We start from the raw sequence: 24,274 nt of genomic DNA, 5'->3' as shown, positions 1-24,274 counted from the left end.
CTTTGTTCATGTTCCTCATTAAGATTCCCATTCTCAAGATTTAATTGATGATATACCATTTGTATTCATGCTTTGTAAACCATCCATGTGTCTTCTACCTAAATTCTATTAAAATGTTACAGATGCGATAGCTTTTTTTTAAATTTGTTAGTTATTTTCACAGGTCATCTTAATAATGGAAAATGTGCGATTTACAAAACTAGAGAAGCAAAGGGAACTTCTGCGTAGCAAGCAAAGGCAAAAGTATGCACACCAAGTTTTATCACTTCAAAAACGCACAGAGAGTGCTGGTATCAGTAGTTGTAAAGCTAATAGTTGGAGAGAAAATAAATTATCAAATCAATCAGCTTTGAGTTTCCCAACAAAAGATACGACTGATGGAAATTATTATGGTAAGTCTTCTCAAACAACTGTCATTGTAAGTATTATGACGGTCTAACCAGTTTTTTGCTGTAATTTTAGTTGTTGAGTGATGATATATTCAAATTTCTATCAGCTGCCCAAATTTTTCTGAGCATACTCTGGATGCAACATCAAAAGTTGAGCGACGATTTGGATGGTATTGAGTGGTTTTTATTTAATATTTGTAACTACTAGTTAGTAAAACTCCCACCATTTTAGTAGAAATGCACGATGCTTGTATTGTGGGATCATTGACTTGGAATTAAATTGTCTTAAGACGTAACGACATGAATGTTTAATAACACAATATCTAACAGTTGAATTCATGAGTCAATTGAAGCTAGACCACCTTGAAAAACCTGGAAGCACTAGACGGCCGTTTTGTCCTTGTATGGGACTCGTCAACAGTGCGCATCCACAATATCTGTTTATCGTAAAATAATACGGAATCAAGATTTCGGATTACATTACACCATTATTCATGATGTCTGTTGTTCATTGTGTGCCTTTTATTTACTCAGACTACCGATTCGCGCTATTTTTCGACCCGTTTGACTGTCCCTTTCTTTCTTAAGTTCCTCTCAGCACTTGATGACCTTGACTGTTTTTGGGAATTCGACTATTTAATAAGATTTACAATACAAATAAACGGATTGGTCGTGTTTTCAATTCACGTATTTTAATTTACTTTGCTGAATTATAGCTATTTTTGTTAAAGTCCATACATTTCTTACATTTAGTGAAAAATTACGTCTAAGTTTATCAATCACTTTGGGTTTACTAATCTTTTAAAACGACGATCTTCGTGTTACTTGAGTTGGTGGCATTTAGCTGAAGATCGTTTATCCCAAACAGTTTCACAACACAAAATACTTTGATTTACTGTTATAAAAGCTTAGATTAAACTTCAATTATAATCGGTGCTAGAACTCGTTTTAAAATAAGTTCATTAATATTGACCAGTGCTACTATATTTGGCTTCAGTTGTTAGTCTGTTTTCCTCTTTATCTCTTCTATAATTATCAGTATAAACCAAGGTGAAGTTCGATTTGAAGCTCTCATCGTTTCGATTTAGTGTGGCTTTAGTCCTCCCATGCTCAAGTTAATATTTCATCCTGTGTAAATGTTTTAGCATATGACGGTCCGCAATCATGTGATACATCAAACCCTGATGATTTTCCTACAAGTGAGATTCAAGTTATTCATGTTCTCACAAAACCTACTCCATTGGGACAACCAACGTTTGATCAAACGGTAAAACGCAAATCAAACTGTGAAGTAATACAAGATAATGTAGTGGATAGTGGAGATTACAAAAGTAATGATGGTCTGAATAATCTAACCATCACACGGTCGAGTACTATGTTATCCTCTCTTGACCAAGATACCTTTCTGGATTCTACTAGTAAGTTATTCAAATTACGCATAACTTAAAGCTTACAGTCGATGATATTGATATTTCTTGAGTGAAACACTTAAAAATGTGACGGAATCCAAAATAGATAGACTAACATATTTTCTAATGTGGTTTTGCAGATATTTTGTTTAATCTGAAGGTGATTTTCATTACAGGTTGACTATTTAAAGTAGATTCAGAGTACTTTGTGATATTTGAACTAAACTTTGGTGCGTTTCTTGACTTTCTGTTGTACTAAGTCTCTTGGGTCTTAAAGTAGTGGAAATAATCAAACTAAAACATAATTCTAATTCATAAATTCATCGATTCCTTGTCTCAATCTTTTTGGGTACTAGTGTTCCTAAGTGATATACAAAATAATATAAAATGAAGGTTTAAGACATGGCTTGCAAATCATACAAATGGGATAACTTTTAGATTTAAAAACTGATCATATAAGAAACCTAGTCGTTTATGTCTTCCCCAAGATTTTCTTAATATTCCTGAATTTTGTAGAGGACAGTGGTGACGAAAATTACGAACGAAATAAGAATGCGGAGTCTCACTCTGGTTTTATGATTCAGAAACAAGTAGTGAAGATACCAGACAATCCCAGTAGTCATCTTCATAAGGATAGTTATAGCACAGTCACGAATTTTGCCAAATACAACGACGAAAACTCAGATACTGGTAATAATGCGGATCCTGTTGAGAAGAAGGTTAGTCCTGTATATCACATCATACCAGTTTTTAGTCTATTATGTAACATGAGTTTTTGAATTTTTCTGTTTGAAACAAAAGAAATAATTATGAAGCTGATTAGCGCTTTGTGTGATAACAATGGTAATGAAAACTGTTGTATTTTCTACTTACACCAATAACGCTACTTCCATAATTCACTTTAAATATACACTAACACTGATTTATTCACCGAAAAGTTCTGTCCCCAACTGTCAGTTAGAACAGCATAAAGCTAACCATGTACTCAGGCTTGAAACTCACACTTTGTAAGTCCACATTTAATGCGTTAGATGGATTAGGATAATAGTAAAATTCCACAAATCAGTTGTTCAGTATATACGCATTATAGATATATATCCTGACCCACACGGCAACGTGTTCCATAGTTCCTCCTTTCCACTTATACGCCCATTTATAACTGAATACCTTTCAATTAGAAACCTACTGTACATATGACGATTCAGAATACTAGTTATCATCCTTAGATAGCTATAAATGTGGTTTCCGGTAATAGCTTTAATATGAAGTTGTTAAGTTCGGCGAAGTCTCTGATGTTGTTTACTGAATCAAAGTTTATAATTTTCTCATCTCCACTTTTGTTCCCTCATACTGTGAATTCTTCACAAATATGTTAACACTGAATCCGTAGATGAATTAGTACTGAGGGTGATTAGGGCTTTCATTCTCACAGTTAAATGACTGGTAAAGCATATTAATTATCCGCACATTGTAAAGTTAGCTTTCGATGGAATTTATCAAGTCACACCAACTATATTTTGCAGACTTTGGATCGGGAGCGTAGTTATCAGAATTCTCCTAATGTACAGTTGATAGATAACTTAATTACTTACGCCTGTTACTCCCAATGGAGCATAGGTCACTGACCAGCATTTTCCAACCCACTCTATCCTAGGCTTTCCTTTCTAGTTCTATCCAATTTTTGTTCATTCTTCTCATATCTGTCTCCATTTCTCGGTGTAATGTGTTCTTTGGTCTTCCTCTTTTCCTTTGGCCTTCAGGATTCCATGTGAGGGCTTGTCTTGTGACGCAGTTGGGTTCTTTCCTTAGTGTTTGTCCTATCCACTCCCAGCGCTTCTTCCTGATTTCTTCCTCCACTGAAATCTGGTTTGTTCTCTCCCACAGTAGGCTGTTGCTGATAGTGTCTGACCAACGGATCCGAAGTATCTTGCGTAGACAACTGTTAATAAACACCTGTGACTTCTGGATGATGGCTTTCGTAGTTCTCCAGGTTTCCGCTCCATACAGTAGAACTGTCTTGACATTTGTGTTGAAAATTCTGATCTTGGTGTTGGCTGACGATTGTTTTGAGTTCAAGATGTTGTTCAGTTGTAAATATGCTGCTCTTGCTTTGCCGATCCGTGTCTTCACATCTGCATCAGATCCACCGTGTTCATCGATGATGCTGCCCAGATATGTCAAGGTTTTCATATCCTCCAAAGCTTCTCCGTCAAGTGTAATTCGATTGGTGAATGTTGTATTGTATCGGAGAGTCTTGCTTTTCCCTTTGTTTATATTGAGACCTACTGCTGCTGAGGCTGCTGCTACACCGGTCGTCTTCTGCATTTGTTGTTGCGTGTGTGATAAAAGAGCCAGATCATCTGCGAAGTCTAAATCGTCCAGCTGCATCCTAACTGTCCATTGTATCCCGTGCTCCCCTCCAGATGTTGACATCTTCATGATCCAGTCGATCATTAGGAGAAAGAGGAAAGGCGAGAGTAAGCAACCCTGCCTGACACCGGTCTTTACCTCGAATGAGTCGGTGAGTTGTCCTCCATGCACGATTTCGCAGTTTAATCCATCATAGGAATCCCGTATGATATTGACTATCTTCTCAGGCACGCCGTAGTGTTGAAGAAGCCTTCATAGTGTTGTCCTGTCCACGCTATCAAATGCTTTTTCGTAGTCAATGAAGTTGATGTAGAGTGATGAATTTCATTCAATTGATTGTTCCACAATGATCCACAGAGTTGAGATTTCGTCTGTAAACGATCGATCCTTACGGAATCCAGCCTGTTGGTCTCGAAGTTGGGCGTCTGCGGAGTCTCTCATTCTGTTTCACAATACCGTGTTGAAGAGTCTTCCTGGTATTGAAAGAAGAGTGATGCCCCTGTAGTTATCGCACTTGCTGAGATCGCCTTTCTTTGGTATCTTGATCAGAAGTCATTCTTTACAGTCTATTGGTACTTGTTCTTCATCCCAAATCTTACTGAAGAAAATGTGGAGTATCTCCGCAGTTGCTGCCACATCTGCTTTCAGTACCTTTGCTGGAATGTTGTCTGGTTCCGCTGCTTTGCCGCTCCCGATTTGTCTGATGGCCATGCCGATCTCTTCAATTGTTGGTGGGCCAACATCGATTAGGAGGTCTGTGGGTGCTGCTTCGATGTTGGGTGGGTTCAATGGAGCTGGTCGATTCAAGAGTTCTTTGAAGTGTTCTACCCACATGTTTTATTGCTCTTCAATGTTGGTGATTATCTTGTCTTCCTTGCTTTTCACTGGTCGTTCTGGTTTACAGTAATTTTCAGAGAGTTTCTTTGTTGTATCATACAGTTATCTCATGTTTCCTTCTCTTGCAGCCTTTTCCGCCGTCACTACTAGATCTTTTACATATTTACGTTTGTCGGCTCTGATTCTCCTCTTCACTTGCTTGTTTGCTTCTGCGTATTCAGCTTGTGCCTTGGCTTTCTCTATTCTTGTTCGGCTGATATTGATTGCTGTCTTCTTGTTCCTCCTTTCTTCAATCTTATCTAGTGTACCAACAGTGATCCATTCAGTGTGATGGTGCTTCTTGTGACCCAGAACCTCGTGACATGTTGAAGTGATTGCCTCGTCGATTCCTTCCCAGTTGCTCTCCATAGTAGTTCCGTCTCCAACGAGTAGATCATGAACGGCCTGGAACCTATTGTTGAGGGTTATCTTGAATTTGTTGGGTTTGTTAGTATTCCGAAGAAAAGCCATATTATACTTTTGTGATGTTATCCGCCCCGTTGTCCAGTGCTTCTTAAGTTTTAATTTCATCTTGGCGACCAGCAAATGATGATCTGATGCTATATCACCTCTTTTGGTTCTCATGTCCTCAATCATCCTCCTGAACGTTTTGTCGATGCATATATGGTCGATTTCGTTCTGCGTTGTGTGATCCGGTGACGTCCAGGTGGTTTTGTGAATGCGTTTATGTGGGAATATTGTGCCGCCTATGACCAGTTTATTGAAGGCACATAGGTTTGCAAATCTCTCACCATTTTCGTTCCTTTTTCCTAGTCCATGACGTCTTCGTATCCAGTTTTGTCCATTCCAACCTTGGCATTTAAATCTCCCATCAGAATGGTAAGGTCCTTGGTTGGGCACTTCTCGAAGATCGACTGCAGCCTATCGTAGAATTGGTCTTTAGCGCCTTCATCGTAGTCGTTGGTAGGCGCATAGCATTGGATGACGTTCATTGTAATGCCCTCTCTCTTTGTTTTGAAGGAGGTTTTGATGATCCTTGGTCCATGAGATTCCTATCTTATAAGTGCATTTTGTGCTTGTTTGGACAGCATCAATGCAACTCCTTGTATATGTGGAGCATTTTCTTCTTCATGGCCGGCGTATAACAGCAGCTCTCCTGAAGCTAGTCTTTGTTGTCCTACCTGCGTCCAATGTGTTTCACTGATTCCAAGCACCTCCAGGTTGTATCTTTTCATTTCTGCAGTCATTTGAATAGTTCTCCTGGTCTCCCACATAGTCCGAACATTCCATGTACCTATAAAAATTGTTGCTCTGGTTGTCAGAAGGGGCATCGACCTCGTGGCTTTCATCATGAAGCGTCATAATCCTTCCTTCAACTCCCAGGGAAGATTTTAAATGGTTTGAATTATTTTTTCTGGCTAGCGTTTTTTTAGCGGGTTAGTTTTCTACGGAATGGGGTTGCTAACCCTATGCCCAACCTCCTTTATCCGGGCATGGGACCGGCAGTAACCCCCGGAAGAGCTACAGGCGGAGTTAGTTGATAGATAACTGTTCAGTTTTTTCTCATCCGCACTCATATAGGAACGTATAAAATTTTGTTTTACTCACGTTTTGTGCCAAAAAAATTCTTATTCAAAATACGTTGGTTCTAATCCTGTATTTGGTATTGTGAAGGTTTGTCGCTAAGGTAGTACAGAACCAAGACTAGTCATTTGATACTAAACGAATTCAGCCTATTTTAGAATATTTTGTGGCTTTTGTAAAAATGAAGAAACTAAAAAAATTTCTATAAAAACTTGGTAATTATGACACCTTACCAATATCCCAAGTTTGCATTGTTGCTTTAATTCATTGCTTCCTTAACATGTGGTCGATTTTTGAGTACATTAATAAAAATGAGTGTATAATCTCTCACTTACTTAGACAAACGCTACTCAGGAATCTGAAGACTTAAAATATTGTGTGGCACCTCAGTCCTTACTTTTAGATCCAACTGGAAACCTGGAAGAATTCATCATGAAACCTGCTCCTCAGGTAAATGTATCAGTCTGTAACAGAACTATTTTATATTGTCAATTATCCGATTATTTCCAAATTGCAATTTTTATGTTCAGTCATTCAACTTAGCTACTGTATATAGCTTATATACCTAAGCGTCTTAAACTGGAAAGGAAGAGGAAAGGCAGTACTTTGTAAAAAGCCATATTATTTTCTAGATATGAGACAACTCAGATGTATTTAGATAAATTGATCCTGGATTCGACACATGGGTATCGGATTTAGCTAAATAAATGATGGACGTACTGATTGTAGGTCGCCCCCGCTTAAGTCGGACTTACCATGTGGCTTTTCTCATTTCATGTTTCATATATAATTATGGACCATAGGTGGGAAAATAGCGATGTACGAGAGAGTTGCTAGGTATGAGATAATTTGAACATGATGCTTTTTACCAAAATCTTGAAAAACTTTATCTGAAATTCAATTTATTCTACTGTCTCGAACAAAATGTTCCCTGAATACAATGGACCAGTAAAAAAACTACATGTTCATACTCATTTTTTTGATAATGCGATACTGTTAACGCGGATAATTATGTAATTAAATGTTAGTTTTGTTAACAGTTCATGCATGTCAGTATACTAATTGAAAATCTACCAGCATTCTGTATGTCGCCCCTGCCTGTTGCCCTACCTGTAATCATCGAGTGATTTCACAAAAAGGTATGCCCACCTCTATTATGTATGCTTCACGTTGACTTCCAGAATTTTATCATTGGGAAAATTGGTTAGTTAATTGAGATCAGTTGAAATAGAACAACACTTAAAGGTTAATTTATATTACCTTAATATTTGACAAAGTTTAATCGTACACCACATACTCGTTATTATAATGCTAACATACATACATTCAGTAACTTTATATCATACTATTTTCTCAAATGGTGAACTGTTAATTATGAGCTGCTAGACCTTCAGTCAATTGCAAGAAAATCCAATAACACTGTTTCAAATCTTTTAAAATTGAAATTTCACTACCATTTCTTACAATTTAATTGACGTATAATGAATACCATGACTTGTGTTTGGAGTCCATTTTACTTTTCTCTGCACGTAGCTCATTATCAGTAATAGAAATCTATTTTAATGAGCAAAACCCGTTCAAATTCTCATGCTAATAATTTCAGTCCCCAAACATACTATCGTATCTGATTCTCTCTAAATTTTCAAGTTCTAGAAAATAAATGATAATTCCTATAAACGCACCAGTCCACTTTGATTCTCCGTAGTACTTTAGAAGCTACAATTGTTCAACAATCACTTGTCTTGGGAGTAGACATAAACTTTTTGATTGATTTCAGGATGCTCAAAATAACATTTCATTGTAATTCAAAAAAGTCGCTTGTATCTAATTTCCACTTCATTTTTCGACTTTAAAGGGTGTGACCATACGTTGTCGTATTACACGAGACAAACGAGGTGTCGATCGTGGAATTTTTCCATCATATTATCTCCATCTTGAAAAAGAAGATTGTAAGTTCTTCTTACTTGCAGCTAGGCGTCGTAAGCGATCAACAACGAGCAACTATGTGATTTCTTGTGATGCCACCAACTTATCTCGTGATGCAATTAGTTTTACCGGGAAACTGCGCTCTAACTTTCTGGGTACTCATTTTACTGTGTATGGCTGTGAATTAAAGTCGCGAGATAATGAATCCTTAAATTCAGGGAACAAGGTAAATGATTCTGGTACGATAAAGACAACTTCTAAAACACAAAATATGCAAGAGCTTGCTGCAATCATATACGTAAGTTTTATTATCAGTGCATGTAGACCTAACTGCGTCACGAACCCTAGAAACCGGTTTTCGATGCGCAATAGTGACCAGCAGAGGAGTGGGTTCATAGATGCTTAGGACCGACCAAACAGAAAAGTGGGATTAATCCATAAGTTCGTTGACCGTTGGAAGTAGCCAAGTAATGGAGGTTTCAGGATAGGTTATGCGAATTTTTCAAAACCTATGGCTGCAGAACGTCAATAATGAATTTTGATTGGTTTTATTTGTCTCATTCCTGTTATATTCCATATGTTTCGTGTTGTCGATTCCTTGCCGCTCTGTGGATGAGGAAGTTTGGTAACTTGAGCCGAAATACATTGAGTCACGTTCTCATTATATACCTTAGACTGCCTTAGTAAGCTTGTCACAAAGATAACGGATAATAACGAAAACATGACCTTGAAGCAAATATTAAGAACATGATGAGAAAAAATGTACTAAAAGCCTTTTCTTGAATTTATCATACAGGTAGATGAACGCTTCTGTATCTCCATTCAGACAAAAAGATAAAATAAACTTTATATCTATTTTTCTAGGTGCACTCCACAAAGCAGCTTTAACATGTGAATTTCGTAAAATGACAGGATAGTATAGGCAATACTTTAGTCAATAATAAGTAACTGGTTATTTACTTGTGTAAGTTTTACGAATGTGTATGAATGAACATTTTATTAGCTAAAAAGTTAAGGTTAAAAAGACGTAGTTTATTAAAAATTAGGTGCAATTTTGTCTAAAACATTTTTAGTAATAATAACTTTTTGTCCGATTGCATATTGAGTCTAGTGTAGCTGTAAATAAATAAACACACCAGCTTTCAATCCACATTCCTGGAAGTGATTTTGCTCGATAACGTACTTTTACTTTTTTCTCAGGATACAAACGTACTGGGTTTCAAAGGACCAAGGAGAATGACTATTATTTTGCCGCGCTTAAGTGCTACTTGTCAGCACTTTTCATGTCCTGGAAATGTAAGTCCTTAGTCAAAATATCATTTCTTAAACTCGATATCGACATATTTTTGTGATAATAAGGTTTTATGCAGGTTGTCATGTTTAGTAATGACACCATTAGCAGGCGGAAAGTCGGTCCAATTGGAATAGCCATTCTGGAGTTAGCTCATCCAATTTTAAATCTGGTGTTGTTAATCTCTTATAGCATTGAACTCATGTATATTTAAATGGTGGTTAGTGCCACTTTCCTACTACGGTCGGCTAGTATATTATAGCAACGAGACACTTGTATTGGCTGGTACTCGATATTACTATTTATTGTTAGCATTTCTTCTTACAGGAATATAATAATTGTCTAGTCACAATTCGCCACATGGTTTTCTTTTTATTTCGTTTATAAATACTTATACTGAAGTCCTAAATTATCTCTAAATTTATAGTTACTCATGTATGAACGCACCATTATTCAGTTATTTGAAAAGTATAACTTAATCGATCTATGCATATTTTGTTCAATAATCAAGATGTAGTAATGAGAACTGTAACTGTAAATTGAATTGTATATACTTATTCCTAAAATAGTTTAGTTCCTTTTATAAACATCTCCGCTGATTCATCAAAGATGATTCTCAAATTAACAATAACATTTTTGCATCTTTAATGAGCAAATATTTTTTCTTCATTCAGGATACTACCTGGCTAATCGACTCATGGAGGAGAAAAGATATGCAGAGCGTCCTACAACTACAAAACAAGAATCCTGTTTGGAACGAAGGTAAGGCAACATATATCGGCTCGTCCAAAGCGGAGCATATTTCTTGTTTATCGTTTATTGGCCTAAAATAGTAGACATTTAATTCCTTGTCAGAAAATAATCGTGATCCAGGCAAAAGCGAACTGTGGCTTGTAATCATAAGAGCGACTTTTTAATGAAAGAACACGACTGTATGTTTGGGCATTTCCGGGATATAATGTTGCTCTTTATGAATAATGTTTATAAAACTTACTTATGAATTCTCTGTCATGATACAGTAATAGTGTGATGTGACAAACGCTGTTAAGTGTTGGATTTCAGTCTACTGTATCCGTGAGATGAAATTTAATGAGTCGTTGACCACCTCAAATATATCTATGAGTATTTGTTTGTATGTAGCAAAAAATATTATTCAGGAAATCAGTAATTGAAAAACAGAGACCCCAAACTTTGCGAAGGTATTTATCCAAAAGTAATTTCACAGTTGGCATAAAAATGTTAGTTATTGGAGTCCAAAAATTGGTTACAGTATAGCGTCATTAAACAGGTTGAACGTAGTTGTGATGTTCTACAGCATCTTCTCAAATGATTTACACTCAATAGTATCCCCAGTCTGTTAGAATAGACTGACTATCGTCAGAATGCTGTAGAATACTCACCGAAATCTAATGTTCACATAGAGCATTTTTATGATGTGTTCTTTATTAATCGTTTTTCGCTATAATATCTGCTGACTGTATTCTGTTTGTCATCGAGGTGATAGTGAAATTCACCCTTGGTAGGTTCAAGTGTGTAAAATTCCAGGTAGAGGTAACGGAAATTAACAACCTCTTTTGCCAGTTCAGGGGGCGTTTTATATCTTGGTGTACATGAGTCAGGTACCCCATTGGTTGAGAGCTTTCAAAAATCAGCTTGTTAAAGATGGTTTGAATAGGTCAGAACTGACATCCAGAATACCTTTTTTATTTCAGATAGCTATAATTTTTGTAAGGGCTGTTTTACCCTCGAAAGTTCTTTACAAAAGCATGTTGATCTCCTGGGTGACTACAACTACTTCAGGATCTTAATTGCGTATCAAAAGGATATCGGTTGAACGTCATGGTATGCGTTTCTGAGGTAACCAGTGGTCCAAATGAGTTCGAACTCCATTTGCACTGTTCAAATTCATTTCTTTTCCTACTGATGGTTCAAAGTTCCAGCTGACCAATTATTTGATAAATCGTTAATCACGATTGAACCATAACCAAACTTGCGCTTACCTTTTCCTGTTTTTGCAGAAAGTATGTTTCTTGGATAAAAAGTTGCACTTTCTTAGCCGAGGCTATAAAACCGTTGCTTCTAGATTTTGTTTTGGGGATTAATTGGTGATCCATCGAACACGATGTGTCCACTTTTTTGGATTGACTTAGATGCTAATATTAAGCAACATTACTAAGAATACCAGTAACGTAATAGTATTCATCTTTTTAAAACGGTCGGATATACGAAGATTCTGGTCACCAGGTTTTGTAGTTGTTTAAACAAACGTCCTGGAGCTTCAAGTGATTTCCGCCATATCAGCACTTCATAGATAAGTACAACAGCGCAGATCTAGTTGAATATGTGGGTTAAAGAGCTTGAGCGTCCTAAAAACTATCTGTGACCTACTGAGCGGAAATCTATATTCGCCGGAATTCTTAACAAAGCCTATGGCTGTAACAGAAACTAAGGTGCAGTAACTGTCTATCTAAGAAGCCTGTGATCCTGAAATTGCAGTTCAAATGTAGCAGTCAACGAAACTGCACAAGTTTATCACGCATGACGGTTAGGCGGAGGATAGCAACGAACAATAAGAAACCCCGCTTTCGCATACCGCATCTAAGTCTGTCATGAAACTTAGGCAAATACTTAACCCTTAAAGTTATCCAGGAAGTGCTGTCCCATTTTTTTTATCCCTTACGATTTTGCTCTTAACATACTGTGTTAGCCATAAGAATTTGGAAGAATGAAGCTAGTTGTGTCCAGTGTTCGTACGACCTTTCCCTACACTTCTTATTTAGTCCCTCTAAAATTTAGTTATGGTTGCCACTTTAATCTTTATATCTAAATAACCAAATGTAATAAGATCCTAACTGGCTAATTTTTGTATCTATTTCATTACTAACAACCCACCATTATTCTTATTGTTAACAATAAATCTTATTAATGGACTCACCTTTCCTTGATTGGTAATGGATTGATATTATTTTATAAAGCCTTTCTAACATTTGGTTTAAGGGAAATATTTATTCCTTTTGTATTTTCGTTAAGCTGATTCACTTGAGCTATTTCAATTTCACTAAGAATTTTATTTACGAAGCTATGATCACAGTGACTTTGTCCACCGCGTTGAAACGTCAATTTATTCCAAAAGACACTCGTAGCCGCTGTTTGCGCATTCAGTTCAACGTATGCATTATGTTGATTACCGATTGATCTTAAGTTCCCACTGCCAGCTTGGTTAATACTTACTGATACATAGACTCATTCCCATTCTACATTTCCAGAAACCCAATCATACGTGCTGAATTTCCATGGTCGTGTCACGCAAGCTTCGGTGAAGAACTTCCAGATCGTGCACAGAAGTGACGGTAAGATCTTAGTTACTACATTTCTAGAGAAGCCTTTCTTGTCAGTCGTATTTTGAAAACTTCTTTTGTGCAATCCCGCCACCGACGGAGTTCTGAAAGGACTCGTTGGTTCCATCGTATCAGTAACTTTTTGAGGGTATACATGGTCATCCGACCCCATATGTTAAGGTTCAGAAGCGTTATTTTTAACAAAACACGACGACTGAATGAAATCGAAGAATATCCTTACATTACTGGTGGCAAGAGAATTAGGATTTGCACATGAAAAAATCAGTGTTAGTAACAATGCCGGCACGTAATCATCTTTTAGTAAGTTTGACAACAATGATTCCAACATATTTCTGATGGAATTGAATAACTGACCATAGGTGACAACACTATCTAATTTAGCCAATTAAGGTGACCTGACCATTAGCGTACCGCTGAAGAACCTTGAGGTACAGATGCTACTATGGAAATAGTATCATATTGCGATATGGTAACGACTACGACTGAGATTTTACGTCACTTTTGTCATCAACTTGGACTGTTCAAGTACATATACTTACAAGAACTTGTTTTGTGTTATCTTTCTTAGATGAATACATACTTATGCAATTTGGACGTATCTCTGAGGACGTCTTTACAATGGACTATACGTTTCCTATGTGTGCCCTACAAGCATTTGGAATCGCTTTATCTTCCTTCGATAGTAAATTGGCATGCGAATAGTTATTTTTGCATTTACCACGAATTATGACTTTACAAACTTCATGTAGACAGTTAAAAGCAGGGTCTACTCATTTTTACCAAATTATATACTTTCCCACAACACACACCAAATTCTCAGTATGAAATATTCAACCCTCAATGACCTCAATAGCCGTAAGATCCGTCGTAACGTCACTGAAATGTCCATGTTACATAATCTCTAACAACCGATTTTACATTCATTTATATTTGCATATCGCGTAAACCTAGATCTGAACACAAAGACCCTGTTTTGAAACACGGATAACTATAAAAATAACTATTCCAAAGTAGTACTCAATAGTTTAAAGATTGATGTTTATGTTTTTAGTTATCTAACCTGATGTTCTTACTTGATTATACACTACGTCAAATAGTATCTGCAATAGATACATGATAGTAGAACAGTTCATTTTACACAGCTAATTTTGCATACTAATTGCTTTTTATGGATAACTATCATCTGACAGTTGTATTGTTAAATTAAAGATCACTGTCTTTTCGATATACTGTGAAAAATCAAGACATCAGTTCTAAAATGTAAAATAGCATGAAGACATAAAAACGTATTGGGTTTACATTCCAATCCATTATTTTGAATATCGCTAACTAGTATTGAAACAGAAAGCTTTAAACTTTTGACTTGCTCAACAATCCAACCTAATTACTCAGTCCTTTGGTTTGGACTGCGCAACACTTTAGGTCACAAACTGTAGCCAAGTAATAAAAACTGCTCCGGATTTTCTGAAGCTGCAACGCGTATTTAATATTTCTTATATACGACGGCATGTTCCGCACCCAGTCTCTGTTTGCTCCGTAGTTTCACATAACAACTAGATGCCATCAACCAAATATGAATAACGTCTATTATACAAAATACTTACATTTGATGTAAAAACAGTTCTCCAGATGTTTTACTTCATGAGAAAGTTGATACTAATAAGGGAACTAATAAGCCGAGTTGTGGTAGCTATAATGCCGAATAACTGATCTAGATAAATGCCCTTACAATGGAATTTGGATTTGAAACCTACCTCACGATAAAGGTTCAGGGTGTAGCACTACCCTACCTGGTTGGATTCGCGAGATAATAGTAATCGATGGTTAGAGACCTTGAATGACATGGCTCAAAATCGTTTGCAATGGCGAAGGTGCATCCACTCTTTGTGTTCTGCCAAATTCTTATCTTCTGAATTCTTTATGTCTCTGTCTTTCTTCTCTCTCGAAATTTATTTTATTGGATTATACTCCTTGAATAACATCTTCAAACCCTAATCTTTCCGACTACTGCTTATACTCTTACTACTTCTACCACTATGGGATTTGGATCGACAACTGCATCTTTGTGCTAATGTAGTATGACAACTCAAACTGATGTACGAAGTTCTACGCTGTGACTGACTGACTACCTTAACAGTGACTACATTAACTTAATGATCAGAGTACTATTTAATACTGCTACATAAGGATGACAAACGGCTGATTTCCGACGACCCTAAGAACATATGTTCGATTGTTTACAGTACATGTCGGCGTCGTTGTTTCGGATATGGCACTTCGAAATATTCATTCCGTTCTCTGCCCCAACTACTATAGCAGTGGTACAAATACTTCGTGATGATAAAGTAATGTGGCCGAAAAATTATATATATATATATATATATATATACATATGACGTATTCTAACCATACATCAGACCACGAGCAAACGATTTGACTGTCCGTAATTTACGATTAACGAAGAGCCTATCTTATGTGTAGACCCAAGTTGTCACATCACACTAGGACGATAAGATGAATACAAACGATGGAAAGACCCGTATGAATGAATATCTGAGCCCAAGGCCTTGAAGAAAAAAGAGTTTGTTCGTAACTTTATGACTGATTAGGCTAAAATGTAATTACACACTGCGAAGTAGGTTAATTATCTCACGGATAACCAAACTGTGTGCAGACCCACACCTCCTACGACTGAAATATTAGACGATGTTGACAGGATGAAATGAACTTACATTGAATCTTTCTGCTATCTTGGAGAACTTGTTCGACCCAATATCAAAGGCGTACTTGAGGTTAGATAAGGAACCATTAGGAAAGGAAACAACGGTCGCAACAGAACCACATATGGATGCGTAAACCAACTTGCGGAAAGAACGGCCTTTAAAAATCAGTCTAAAAACACAACTGAACTCACCTTTATATCCAAGGACCCAGCCTCCCAAACTACAACTAACAACGAATCCTAGACGAGCTAATATGACCGGTTCGTCCCTTATTGTTTTGGCTATAGCTAATTCCGAAAATATGAAACATAACTGACGTACATGTTGTGAAACTGCTAAGTTTTGATTGGTACTTTAATGCATGTTTCTGTAGATCAGTATAGCAAAACCTGAGACGAAAACTACCTGTGAGAGTGTAAGAACTTCTTGAGCTTGTGTCCTTATGGGACGAACAGAATCCATAAAAATATTTGTAACTGGGTTTGGCTCTAATCTTTCGAGAACATACGTCTTATTGCCGATACACTCTGTATAGATTGGCAACTAGGGCACGTTAGCATAAAAGAAGACAGACCTCATCCAATTTCATGTTTACCGCCGGATCCAGGGAATCCAGTATCTTTAAAATACTTAATGTAAACTAAGTGTCTAAGACCATTACCTGGAAGTTTTGTATCATTTGCACCAGCTTAGTTCCAAAAAATGCACTAGTTATCATTATTTCAAGTCATTCATTTTTCCCATGTTCTCTTCATTGGACCATAGGGCTGTTAAGACTGAGAGTATTATATTAGTGTAGTTAGTCTCAGAGTAACGGGGTATGAAGAATGTATGGCTAGATATGAATAAAAAGTGAGGCAGGATTAAAATGATAATTAAGACAAATATGTAAGTGGGGAGATACGAAGAAATATCAACACATGTCACATTGGGTGGAAGGAGGCTGATCTCTCCAACTTCATCTTATTCAGTGATTTCACTGGTCGTCCCACTTGGCTGAGGGAGGTTCGTGTGTTTTTTAATGCTCATCTAACATTTGCTTGGAACGGTCCACTAAAGAGGCTGTAGGTACGATGGTTATTAGGGCGTTCCATATGGAACAGACACGTGGTGTATAAACTGGGGTGTTACCTTGATATTTTCCCATTGGTGAACAACCCTGTGAGGATTTTTCCAGTGCGTCATCATGGTGACGCTGCGATAGGATTACCTTACTGCAATGGTTGGAGCTATTTACGATATTGCAGGCTGTGATGTCACCCTCCTTTCTTCTGTAGGCTTGAGATTTTATTTATCTAGATACATACACTGAAGATGTTACAAGTATTCAGTAGTTAGAAAACACTTTAATCATCAACTCCTTCTACAATCCAATCGTGCTCACCCGTTGAAATCAAAAGTCGGAAGTGAAGGGTTTTTCGTGGAATATTTGATAGATTATCAATATATCGAGGATCGACTGATCTAAACTGGCTTGTGATTGCAGGAGAAGTTGAGCACGGCGTTCCCACGGAAGTTCTGGTGCGGATGTACGACTAAACGCCTTCAGCTAGGTGAGTCCATCAAAACTAATGTGGTCAGCATCCAATGTCGAACACTTACAAATCTATTGATTTCGGGGATTTACTTACCGCTACAGATCACTCCCCTCTAGTGGGGAAGTGATTATTCTACTACGTGGCCAGTCAGAAGTTTGAACCAAACGAGTTTGTCGTTGGTAAACACTTTCCTAATAGCTTTCTATGTTTAGCAGCGTCTGGTCGTCTTTTCTTACCATAGTGGGCCGCAAAGTACAACACAGCAATGAGGAAACAACGTACAATCCAAATTTCGGTTCTTTGTCAACTTCTTCATTCTTTCTATCGTCTTTTCGAACCGTCCTAGAAAAGAAAAAAGAATATGTAAGTGCATGTCGAAGTACACTCGTACGCGCGCAAAGATACAAAGCGGGCGAAGAAAGGTAGATAAACCCATACACCTGCGACAGCGTAAATGAGATTTTCAAAGAACTTTCCCTCCGCGTTTTTCAAGAAAAAAATTAAATACACACATATTAGCAAAAGAAAATTTTGTTCGTTTTTGGAATTATATATATAAGTATAAGCATGTTAAATTTTTTATTATATACAATGCAAAGGGAAATCGAGATATGGCAAAATATTAACTAGTGTCTTACGTGCAATAGTCGTTTGAATGTTCTAGAGATCTTACCCTTCTACCACAACGCATTGTTTTAAGTTTATTTTCAGATAATGCCGAAGTATCAACAACCGTGTTGGCTGCCGGATGAGGTATTATAAGCGTAAGAGCTGTGTCGTTCGATTGTACTGAAGGAAAATCATGGGTAGGATTTCGTTCTAAATACGCGGCTTTTATTCGCTCGATGCTGATGCTATCGGTAGTGCCCTTCTTATCGACGATTTAGTACTTGGGTTCGCGCTGAAGAACTTTGAAGGGTCCTTCCTATGCTGATTCGATGGGTCATCGATGTGAGTCTCGACATACGAAGACATGTGTAATATATCGTAAGTCAGGTTGAACGAAAACATTAGTTGTCTGCGGTCGAGTGGAAACAGGTTTAACCGAACACATTACAACTGTAAGCTTGCTCGTGTATGGGCTTGGATCCATATTCACCCTAGACTTCTGTCAGCTTACACAGGAGCGTGACCACTACCTCACGTCTTTATTCATACCAGACCGGCAAAACCGTTCTGCTATAAGCCTGATCGATGCACAAATACCTTGATGGGAAAGTTTGTGCAACGGACTGAAGACGTCGACTCGATTCCTTGGAATCTGTTCAAGTAACACATGTGAGACAAAGCGTCTACAACTACATTGTTTGCTTCAGAAATGTGTTGTATGTCTGAAGAAAACTGCGAAGTGTAGTCCAGTTGTCGAGACTCACGAGGTGAGTACTTGTCTGAAGATAAGCTTAAAGAGAAGGTAAGAGGTTTGTGATCGGCAAAAAGTGTGGATTCTCTTCCTTCGATGGAGTGTTGGAAATGCCGTACAGCACAATACATAGATGGGAGTACCCTGCCGAACGTCCTGTACCTAGATTCAGTGTCTAGCCACCGTCTCGAGAAAAATCCTAAAGGTTGCCAGAGTGGTTAACCCATTGTTGCAAGACTCCTCCGATTGCTGAGTCGGATGCGGCCCCTTCGTGTGCTGATTCGAGGGGTCATAATCTTGTACCACAGACGTTATGTCCAATATTTCTTCACATATCCTCATGGAATCAATACGTGGTCTATTCGCAACTCTCGTGCAATCAATTTCGATTACGGGTGAATTTTTTCAGCAGACAATGTTATTCGAAAGGTAATAATTCATCTACTTCTTTGTACTATTATGACCAGTATCTTATCTGTATAAATGTGTACGCTTTGCTACATGACAGTCTATGCACATCTCTCTCTAGCTTAAATGTTGGTACAATGAAAATTGCTCGATGAGTCATCCTTTTACTCATGTATATATGTACTCGGATCATATCATTAGTCTTTTGCTTAGCCTAGCTACGCCTTGATTCGATTTGAATAAAAATTTGCCTCATTCACACATTAATTTCTCTGCTTCAAATCTGCTCGATGTACTTTTACCTTTGCCATCCGTGCTATCCGCTAGTAAACTGTAGTCTTCGTTTCTTTCTGATTTAAAATACTGTTCGGATTTAAATAATAACGATTATCAAGATGATTGATCAACAATACTAAGCCACTGCAGTTTTTCTCATATACACTATTGCACAGCTTGATAATAAAATCGTTGATAAAAGATTGTGGTGGTAAGTAAATCCTCGAAATCCATAGCTTTGTAAATGTTCGACATTGGATGCTGACCACATTAGTTATTATTATTATTATTATTATTCACAAACACCTTATGGGTACATAAGTGCTGTGAAGAAACCATTTCGGGTTTCTTCAAAAAATGCAATAATACACAATTTTCAATAGTGTTAACATTACATATGCTATGTTTGAGAAAGGAAGGAAAAGGAAAATAAAATATTAATAATAGAATAGTAATAATAGTAATAATAAATCAGGTTCTGTGTAATTGGCAAGAATTTTGAATTGATTTTGAAGAAGGAAAGGAAGAAACTAAGGAAATAGAAATAAAGGAGACGCGGAAGACGTAAATATCTTAACGCAGAACAAGAATAAACAACTATGTATGTATCGCAAAATGAGTAATAAAAATAAAATAAAACAGAATAAATTAATAAGTAAATAACTTATTATTGCAGTAAGATATGACGTTAGAATAAGTGTTTGTGCGTGTACAGTCATAGTTTTGGGTGATGCTATGAAAGTCTCAATGAAGTGCAAAAGATAATCAATATGTATGAGGTGTATATACATAGTGAAGATAAAACGAGTCTGATAAGTTGAATTCAGCGTAATACAAGTTATTGTCTTAATCCAAAGCTTCGTAATCTTAAGGATAATATTTATTTAGAAGGAAAAAAAAGGGAGAGAGAAAAGAAATGAACACCTAGTGAAAGGGTCCAACCATGATAATAATAGTGTAATGGATATAGACTTTGGAGATAAACTAATAATTTTTAAAAAATAATAAGAAGAATCACAATAGTAGTAACAATAATAATCAACCTTCAGTGCACTCGGATAAATACATGTAGATTTATGTAACAGTATACAGAGTGAGAACCGGGTATTAGTATAAACATTAGTGCAATAATAATTTAGAATGATGCTATAATAGTCACAATTAATTGCAAAGGATAATCAAATATAAATTTCTATATGTTATATATATGTTGTGAAGATTAAAAAAAATCTGAGAATTTATTTGTTTAGGTGTAACATAGGGTTTTTTTGTTTTTAATTGTAGACTTTGGATGTTTGGGAATAAAATATGTTTAGAAGGACAAAAACCACAAAAATCCTATGGGTACATAAGTGTTCTGAAGAAACCCGAAATGGTTTCTTCAGATATGTAATGATATACAAGTTTCAATAATGTTAGCATAACGTTTACCACATTTGAATAAAAATAATGAAGGGGGAAAGAAAAAAATAATAGTGATGATAGAATAACAATAGATCAGGTCCTGTGGAATCGAGGAGAGTATCGAATTATTGTTTTAAGAAGGGAAGGGAGAAAATAAGGGAATAGAAATGAAGGAACCAGATTTCGATAGGCGTTGATGAGTGGTGTTTGCATGAAATAATGATTGTTTTGTACTTAATGTTTGCTACGTTTGCATTCCAAATACAATACGTCCGTTTGCGCTCACTTAATTTCACAAGACTTAAATTGGATATGAAGATCCAACGTTATTTTTGGGGGGATGGTTATGTTAGGAAATCGATGTTTCAAATTCTAGATGTCGATGGTTTTAATTAAGCACAATCGACATGTTATTCAGCTACACTTCCAGAACCTAGAAGATTTCTTTCCGATATTGGTTTTTAAATGTAATACTAATAAGTATATAATAATAGCAATAATAATAACTTATCCTTAAATAACAGTCTGTTACCTGAGGCATGCCATTTCACAGGCAGTATCAAATTGTTACAGGAGATAGTCTTCACTATGGAGGGCTAATCAGTTAGTTCGATATTGTATAACGTACGTTGATCATAAAATCATCAGGGATAACATTTCTCACGTGTGAATGTTAATAATATTAGTAAGATTCGTATTGTCAATATCACAATTGGCGCGCCTTACGAAGATTGTGTGCTGAAAACAGTATTCTGATACACAAGTGGCTGTCTCCCTTCTTTGTCGAGGCTATTTGAGCCTATTATTTTGTAGACTTTATGGGGTCTTGAGCAGGGTTCATTTTTAGAGAAGTGTCTAGTTTGCTTGTAGTAGCATTGTTTAGTAAGAAGTGGAAACAATTCAGCGTTTCAAACACTTTAAAAAAAGATATTTTGAACAAACAAATCAGCATCAATACCGTTGGCTCGTGACATCCCACTAGACCATAAGGAACCGTAATTAAAACAAAGTGTTCTGTCCTACAGACACGGGTGGATTGAAGTTATCTCCCCACCATCATGTATCTTGGTCCGTAACGCCGCCCTCTCTCCTTTTGTGACGTTAGGTTTTCTTACGTTTGTGGTGCGTGCGGATATTGCTTTGGTCAAAGCTCATAGTTGGAATACACTGTCTCTACTAGTTCTATTTTACAAGCAAATCAAATGGCTAAAACATTTGTATTATGGGTTAGACATCCATTTAGTATATCATACTGCTATGAAGATAACTAGTGGTATAATTTATGAAACAGAGGTCAGATTATATGTGGTTTAGAGATGGTAAAGATAGATAGCAAATCAAAGAACATGAAAGGGTTTAGAATTGTAAAATTTTCAGAGTAAGATAACAAAACGTTGAGTGACTCACAGGAATTTAGGACATTATGGGCTTCTTTCGATCGGCCTTAGTTGATCAGCATCCATAAGATTTGTGAGTTATCTGTTCACTTGTAATAGAAAGAAACGACATGATATTTAGGAAGGGTAATGCAATTTTAACCATTAAAGAGATTCAAGATCTGAATATGAGGAGCAGGAGCATAAGGGCATGGCTAGTAATCAATGAATAATGGGAGAGGGTAAATCATGTGTTTTATTATTTGGTTATCATATTAATGACATTGGGGTACGTTATATTCATGAACGATTTAGATATTAGGCGGTCCATAATAAAGTGCCTCATTGTTATATGGACGTTCAGCGAATAGTTAATGAAGCTCTTTAGATTCTAGTAACGAGGTTATTAGCCTTTTGAATTTGGTAAAAGTGTCACAGTTACGGATAGGTATAGGCAACCTGTTCCACAATAAACTACACACTGTAAGAAACTTACAACGCATTTGCTTTTGGTGTTTTACGGCAAATAGTGCATATACGTTGTTTCTCAGTCTATAGGCTGGGTCATGGATCATGATTAGGCAGGAGATTAGGAGTGTGAGTCCATGTGTTGATTGTGGAGAAATATTAGATTGTTCCTTCGCCGACAGTACCATAAGGGTTCTAAGGCGAGGTGCTTAAATCTACTTGTGTAATCGAGAGTGGAGTCATATCCTAGCAGTCAGAATGTGAAACGTCTCTGGACACCTACTTTAATCTTGTCTGTGGCATTAATGTTTGAGAAGATGAAAGAGCAATATTCAAGGGAGGGTTTCACATATATTTCGTAAAGGGTAATATGATGTTTAAATGAACCAATGATTCCCTTGTATTGGCGACTGTTTTGATTTCTAATACTTCTTGATTAAATTTGATGGACTCACCTAACTAAAAGGGCTTGGTCATGCACCAGGACCAGAACTCGAGTAAAGTGCTCACCATAACAGATTAGGTTATGCGGATAGTTCCTACTCTTTACGGTGAATCACGTTTCAGTGTTGTCTGTTGACCGAGTACGTTCAGAAAGGTTTTTTAGAGTCATTCGAGAGGAAAGTTTAAACACTTTTACGAACTAATAATTGTTTTCAGTCGAAATTCATTATTGACGCAATTTTTTCTTGTTTTATACACCTGAGTCCCCACTTAGAGTTATCTGTGATTGATTGCTATGTAGCACGTTATATTTTGACGTTCACTTGGGAGCAGGAGTGACCTGAAACAACAACACATTAGTCAGGACCGACAAGTGCCTCTGAAGTGAGAACACGGTGTGCTGGTACAACAGATATATTTGAATTTGAAAGACGCGGTTCGAGTACAAAAAGGGGAAGTTATTACAAAATAGTTTTACTCGTTATTCTGCAGGTTCAGATCGCGTAGGGCTTGTTCCTCTTCTTCCAATGCATTTACTCTTTGTTGCCCTGCAATAAGAAATACAAACTCGCATTAGTAATGTTGCATGTAATGTTGCACTACAACCTCTCTCCATGAGGCGCTCTCCTCAGTGCCTGGTTGAGGGTATGGGTATGCTATCCCTCCTTCTGGTGGCACTTCATAATGTCTGGTAGCAGTCGGGGGATTGACAAACGGGATATCTAAGTGCACCGTTGTTCTATCTAGCTTCAATTGTTTGTAGCGTGCTGTTATAACGTCGTCTTGAGGCCGCTGGAGGTTACGTAGGATGAATGTAGTAGGGGACAGAATAAATACAGTTCCATAAGGCTCTTTCCAAGGCTGGTGGAACTTACCGCATGTTCCTGGTGGGACCATCGGGCGATGCAGCTAAACACGATCTCCAGGTTTATATACAGGCCTGTTCGCTTGTCGATCGTACACAACCTTTTGGTGTTTGCTGGCATTTTGTAGATTAGCTTTAACTAGACGGTATGCGTCGGCTAGGCGGCTACGAAGGTTACGGACGTATGGTACATAGTCTTGAGCTTCGAAAGGCAACAACGGCATTTGGATCTCTACAGGCAGGCGTA

General features: G+C 37.1%; 2 protein-coding genes across 2 annotated transcripts; one reads left to right on the top strand and one right to left on the bottom strand.

The window, feature by feature from the left end:
* Positions 1-175: 175 nt before the first annotated feature.
* Smp_058730 (tubby, tubby-like) lies at positions 176-13,919 on the top strand (the record flags this gene model as incomplete). Its single annotated transcript, XM_018788573.1, has 10 exons — positions 176-392; positions 1,535-1,807; positions 2,315-2,517; positions 6,929-7,039; positions 8,445-8,694; positions 8,734-8,813; positions 9,716-9,811; positions 10,481-10,568; positions 13,073-13,156; positions 13,734-13,919. 10 exons carry the CDS (start codon positions 176-178, stop codon positions 13,865-13,867), a joined length of 1,536 nt encoding a protein of 511 aa, XP_018654102.1. The 3' UTR covers positions 13,868-13,919.
* Positions 13,920-15,750: 1,831 nt separating this feature from the next.
* On the bottom strand, positions 15,751-16,350 carry Smp_153750 (hypothetical protein; the record flags this gene model as incomplete). The annotated part of the gene is made up of 5 exons (XM_018788572.1): positions 15,751-15,856; positions 15,898-16,043; positions 16,080-16,175; positions 16,210-16,255; positions 16,294-16,350. 5 exons carry the CDS (start codon positions 16,348-16,350, stop codon positions 15,851-15,853), a joined length of 351 nt encoding a protein of 116 aa, XP_018654101.1. The 3' UTR covers positions 15,751-15,850.
* Positions 16,351-24,274: the final 7,924 nt, after the last annotated feature.

This window comes from Schistosoma mansoni, chromosome W, assembly GCF_000237925.1.
Source record: "Schistosoma mansoni strain Puerto Rico chromosome W, complete genome".
Taxonomy (NCBI): Eukaryota; Metazoa; Platyhelminthes; class Trematoda; order Strigeidida; family Schistosomatidae; genus Schistosoma; species Schistosoma mansoni.
The sequence above is the reverse complement of the archived record's forward strand: the minus strand, read 5'-3'. Positions and strand labels throughout refer to the sequence as shown.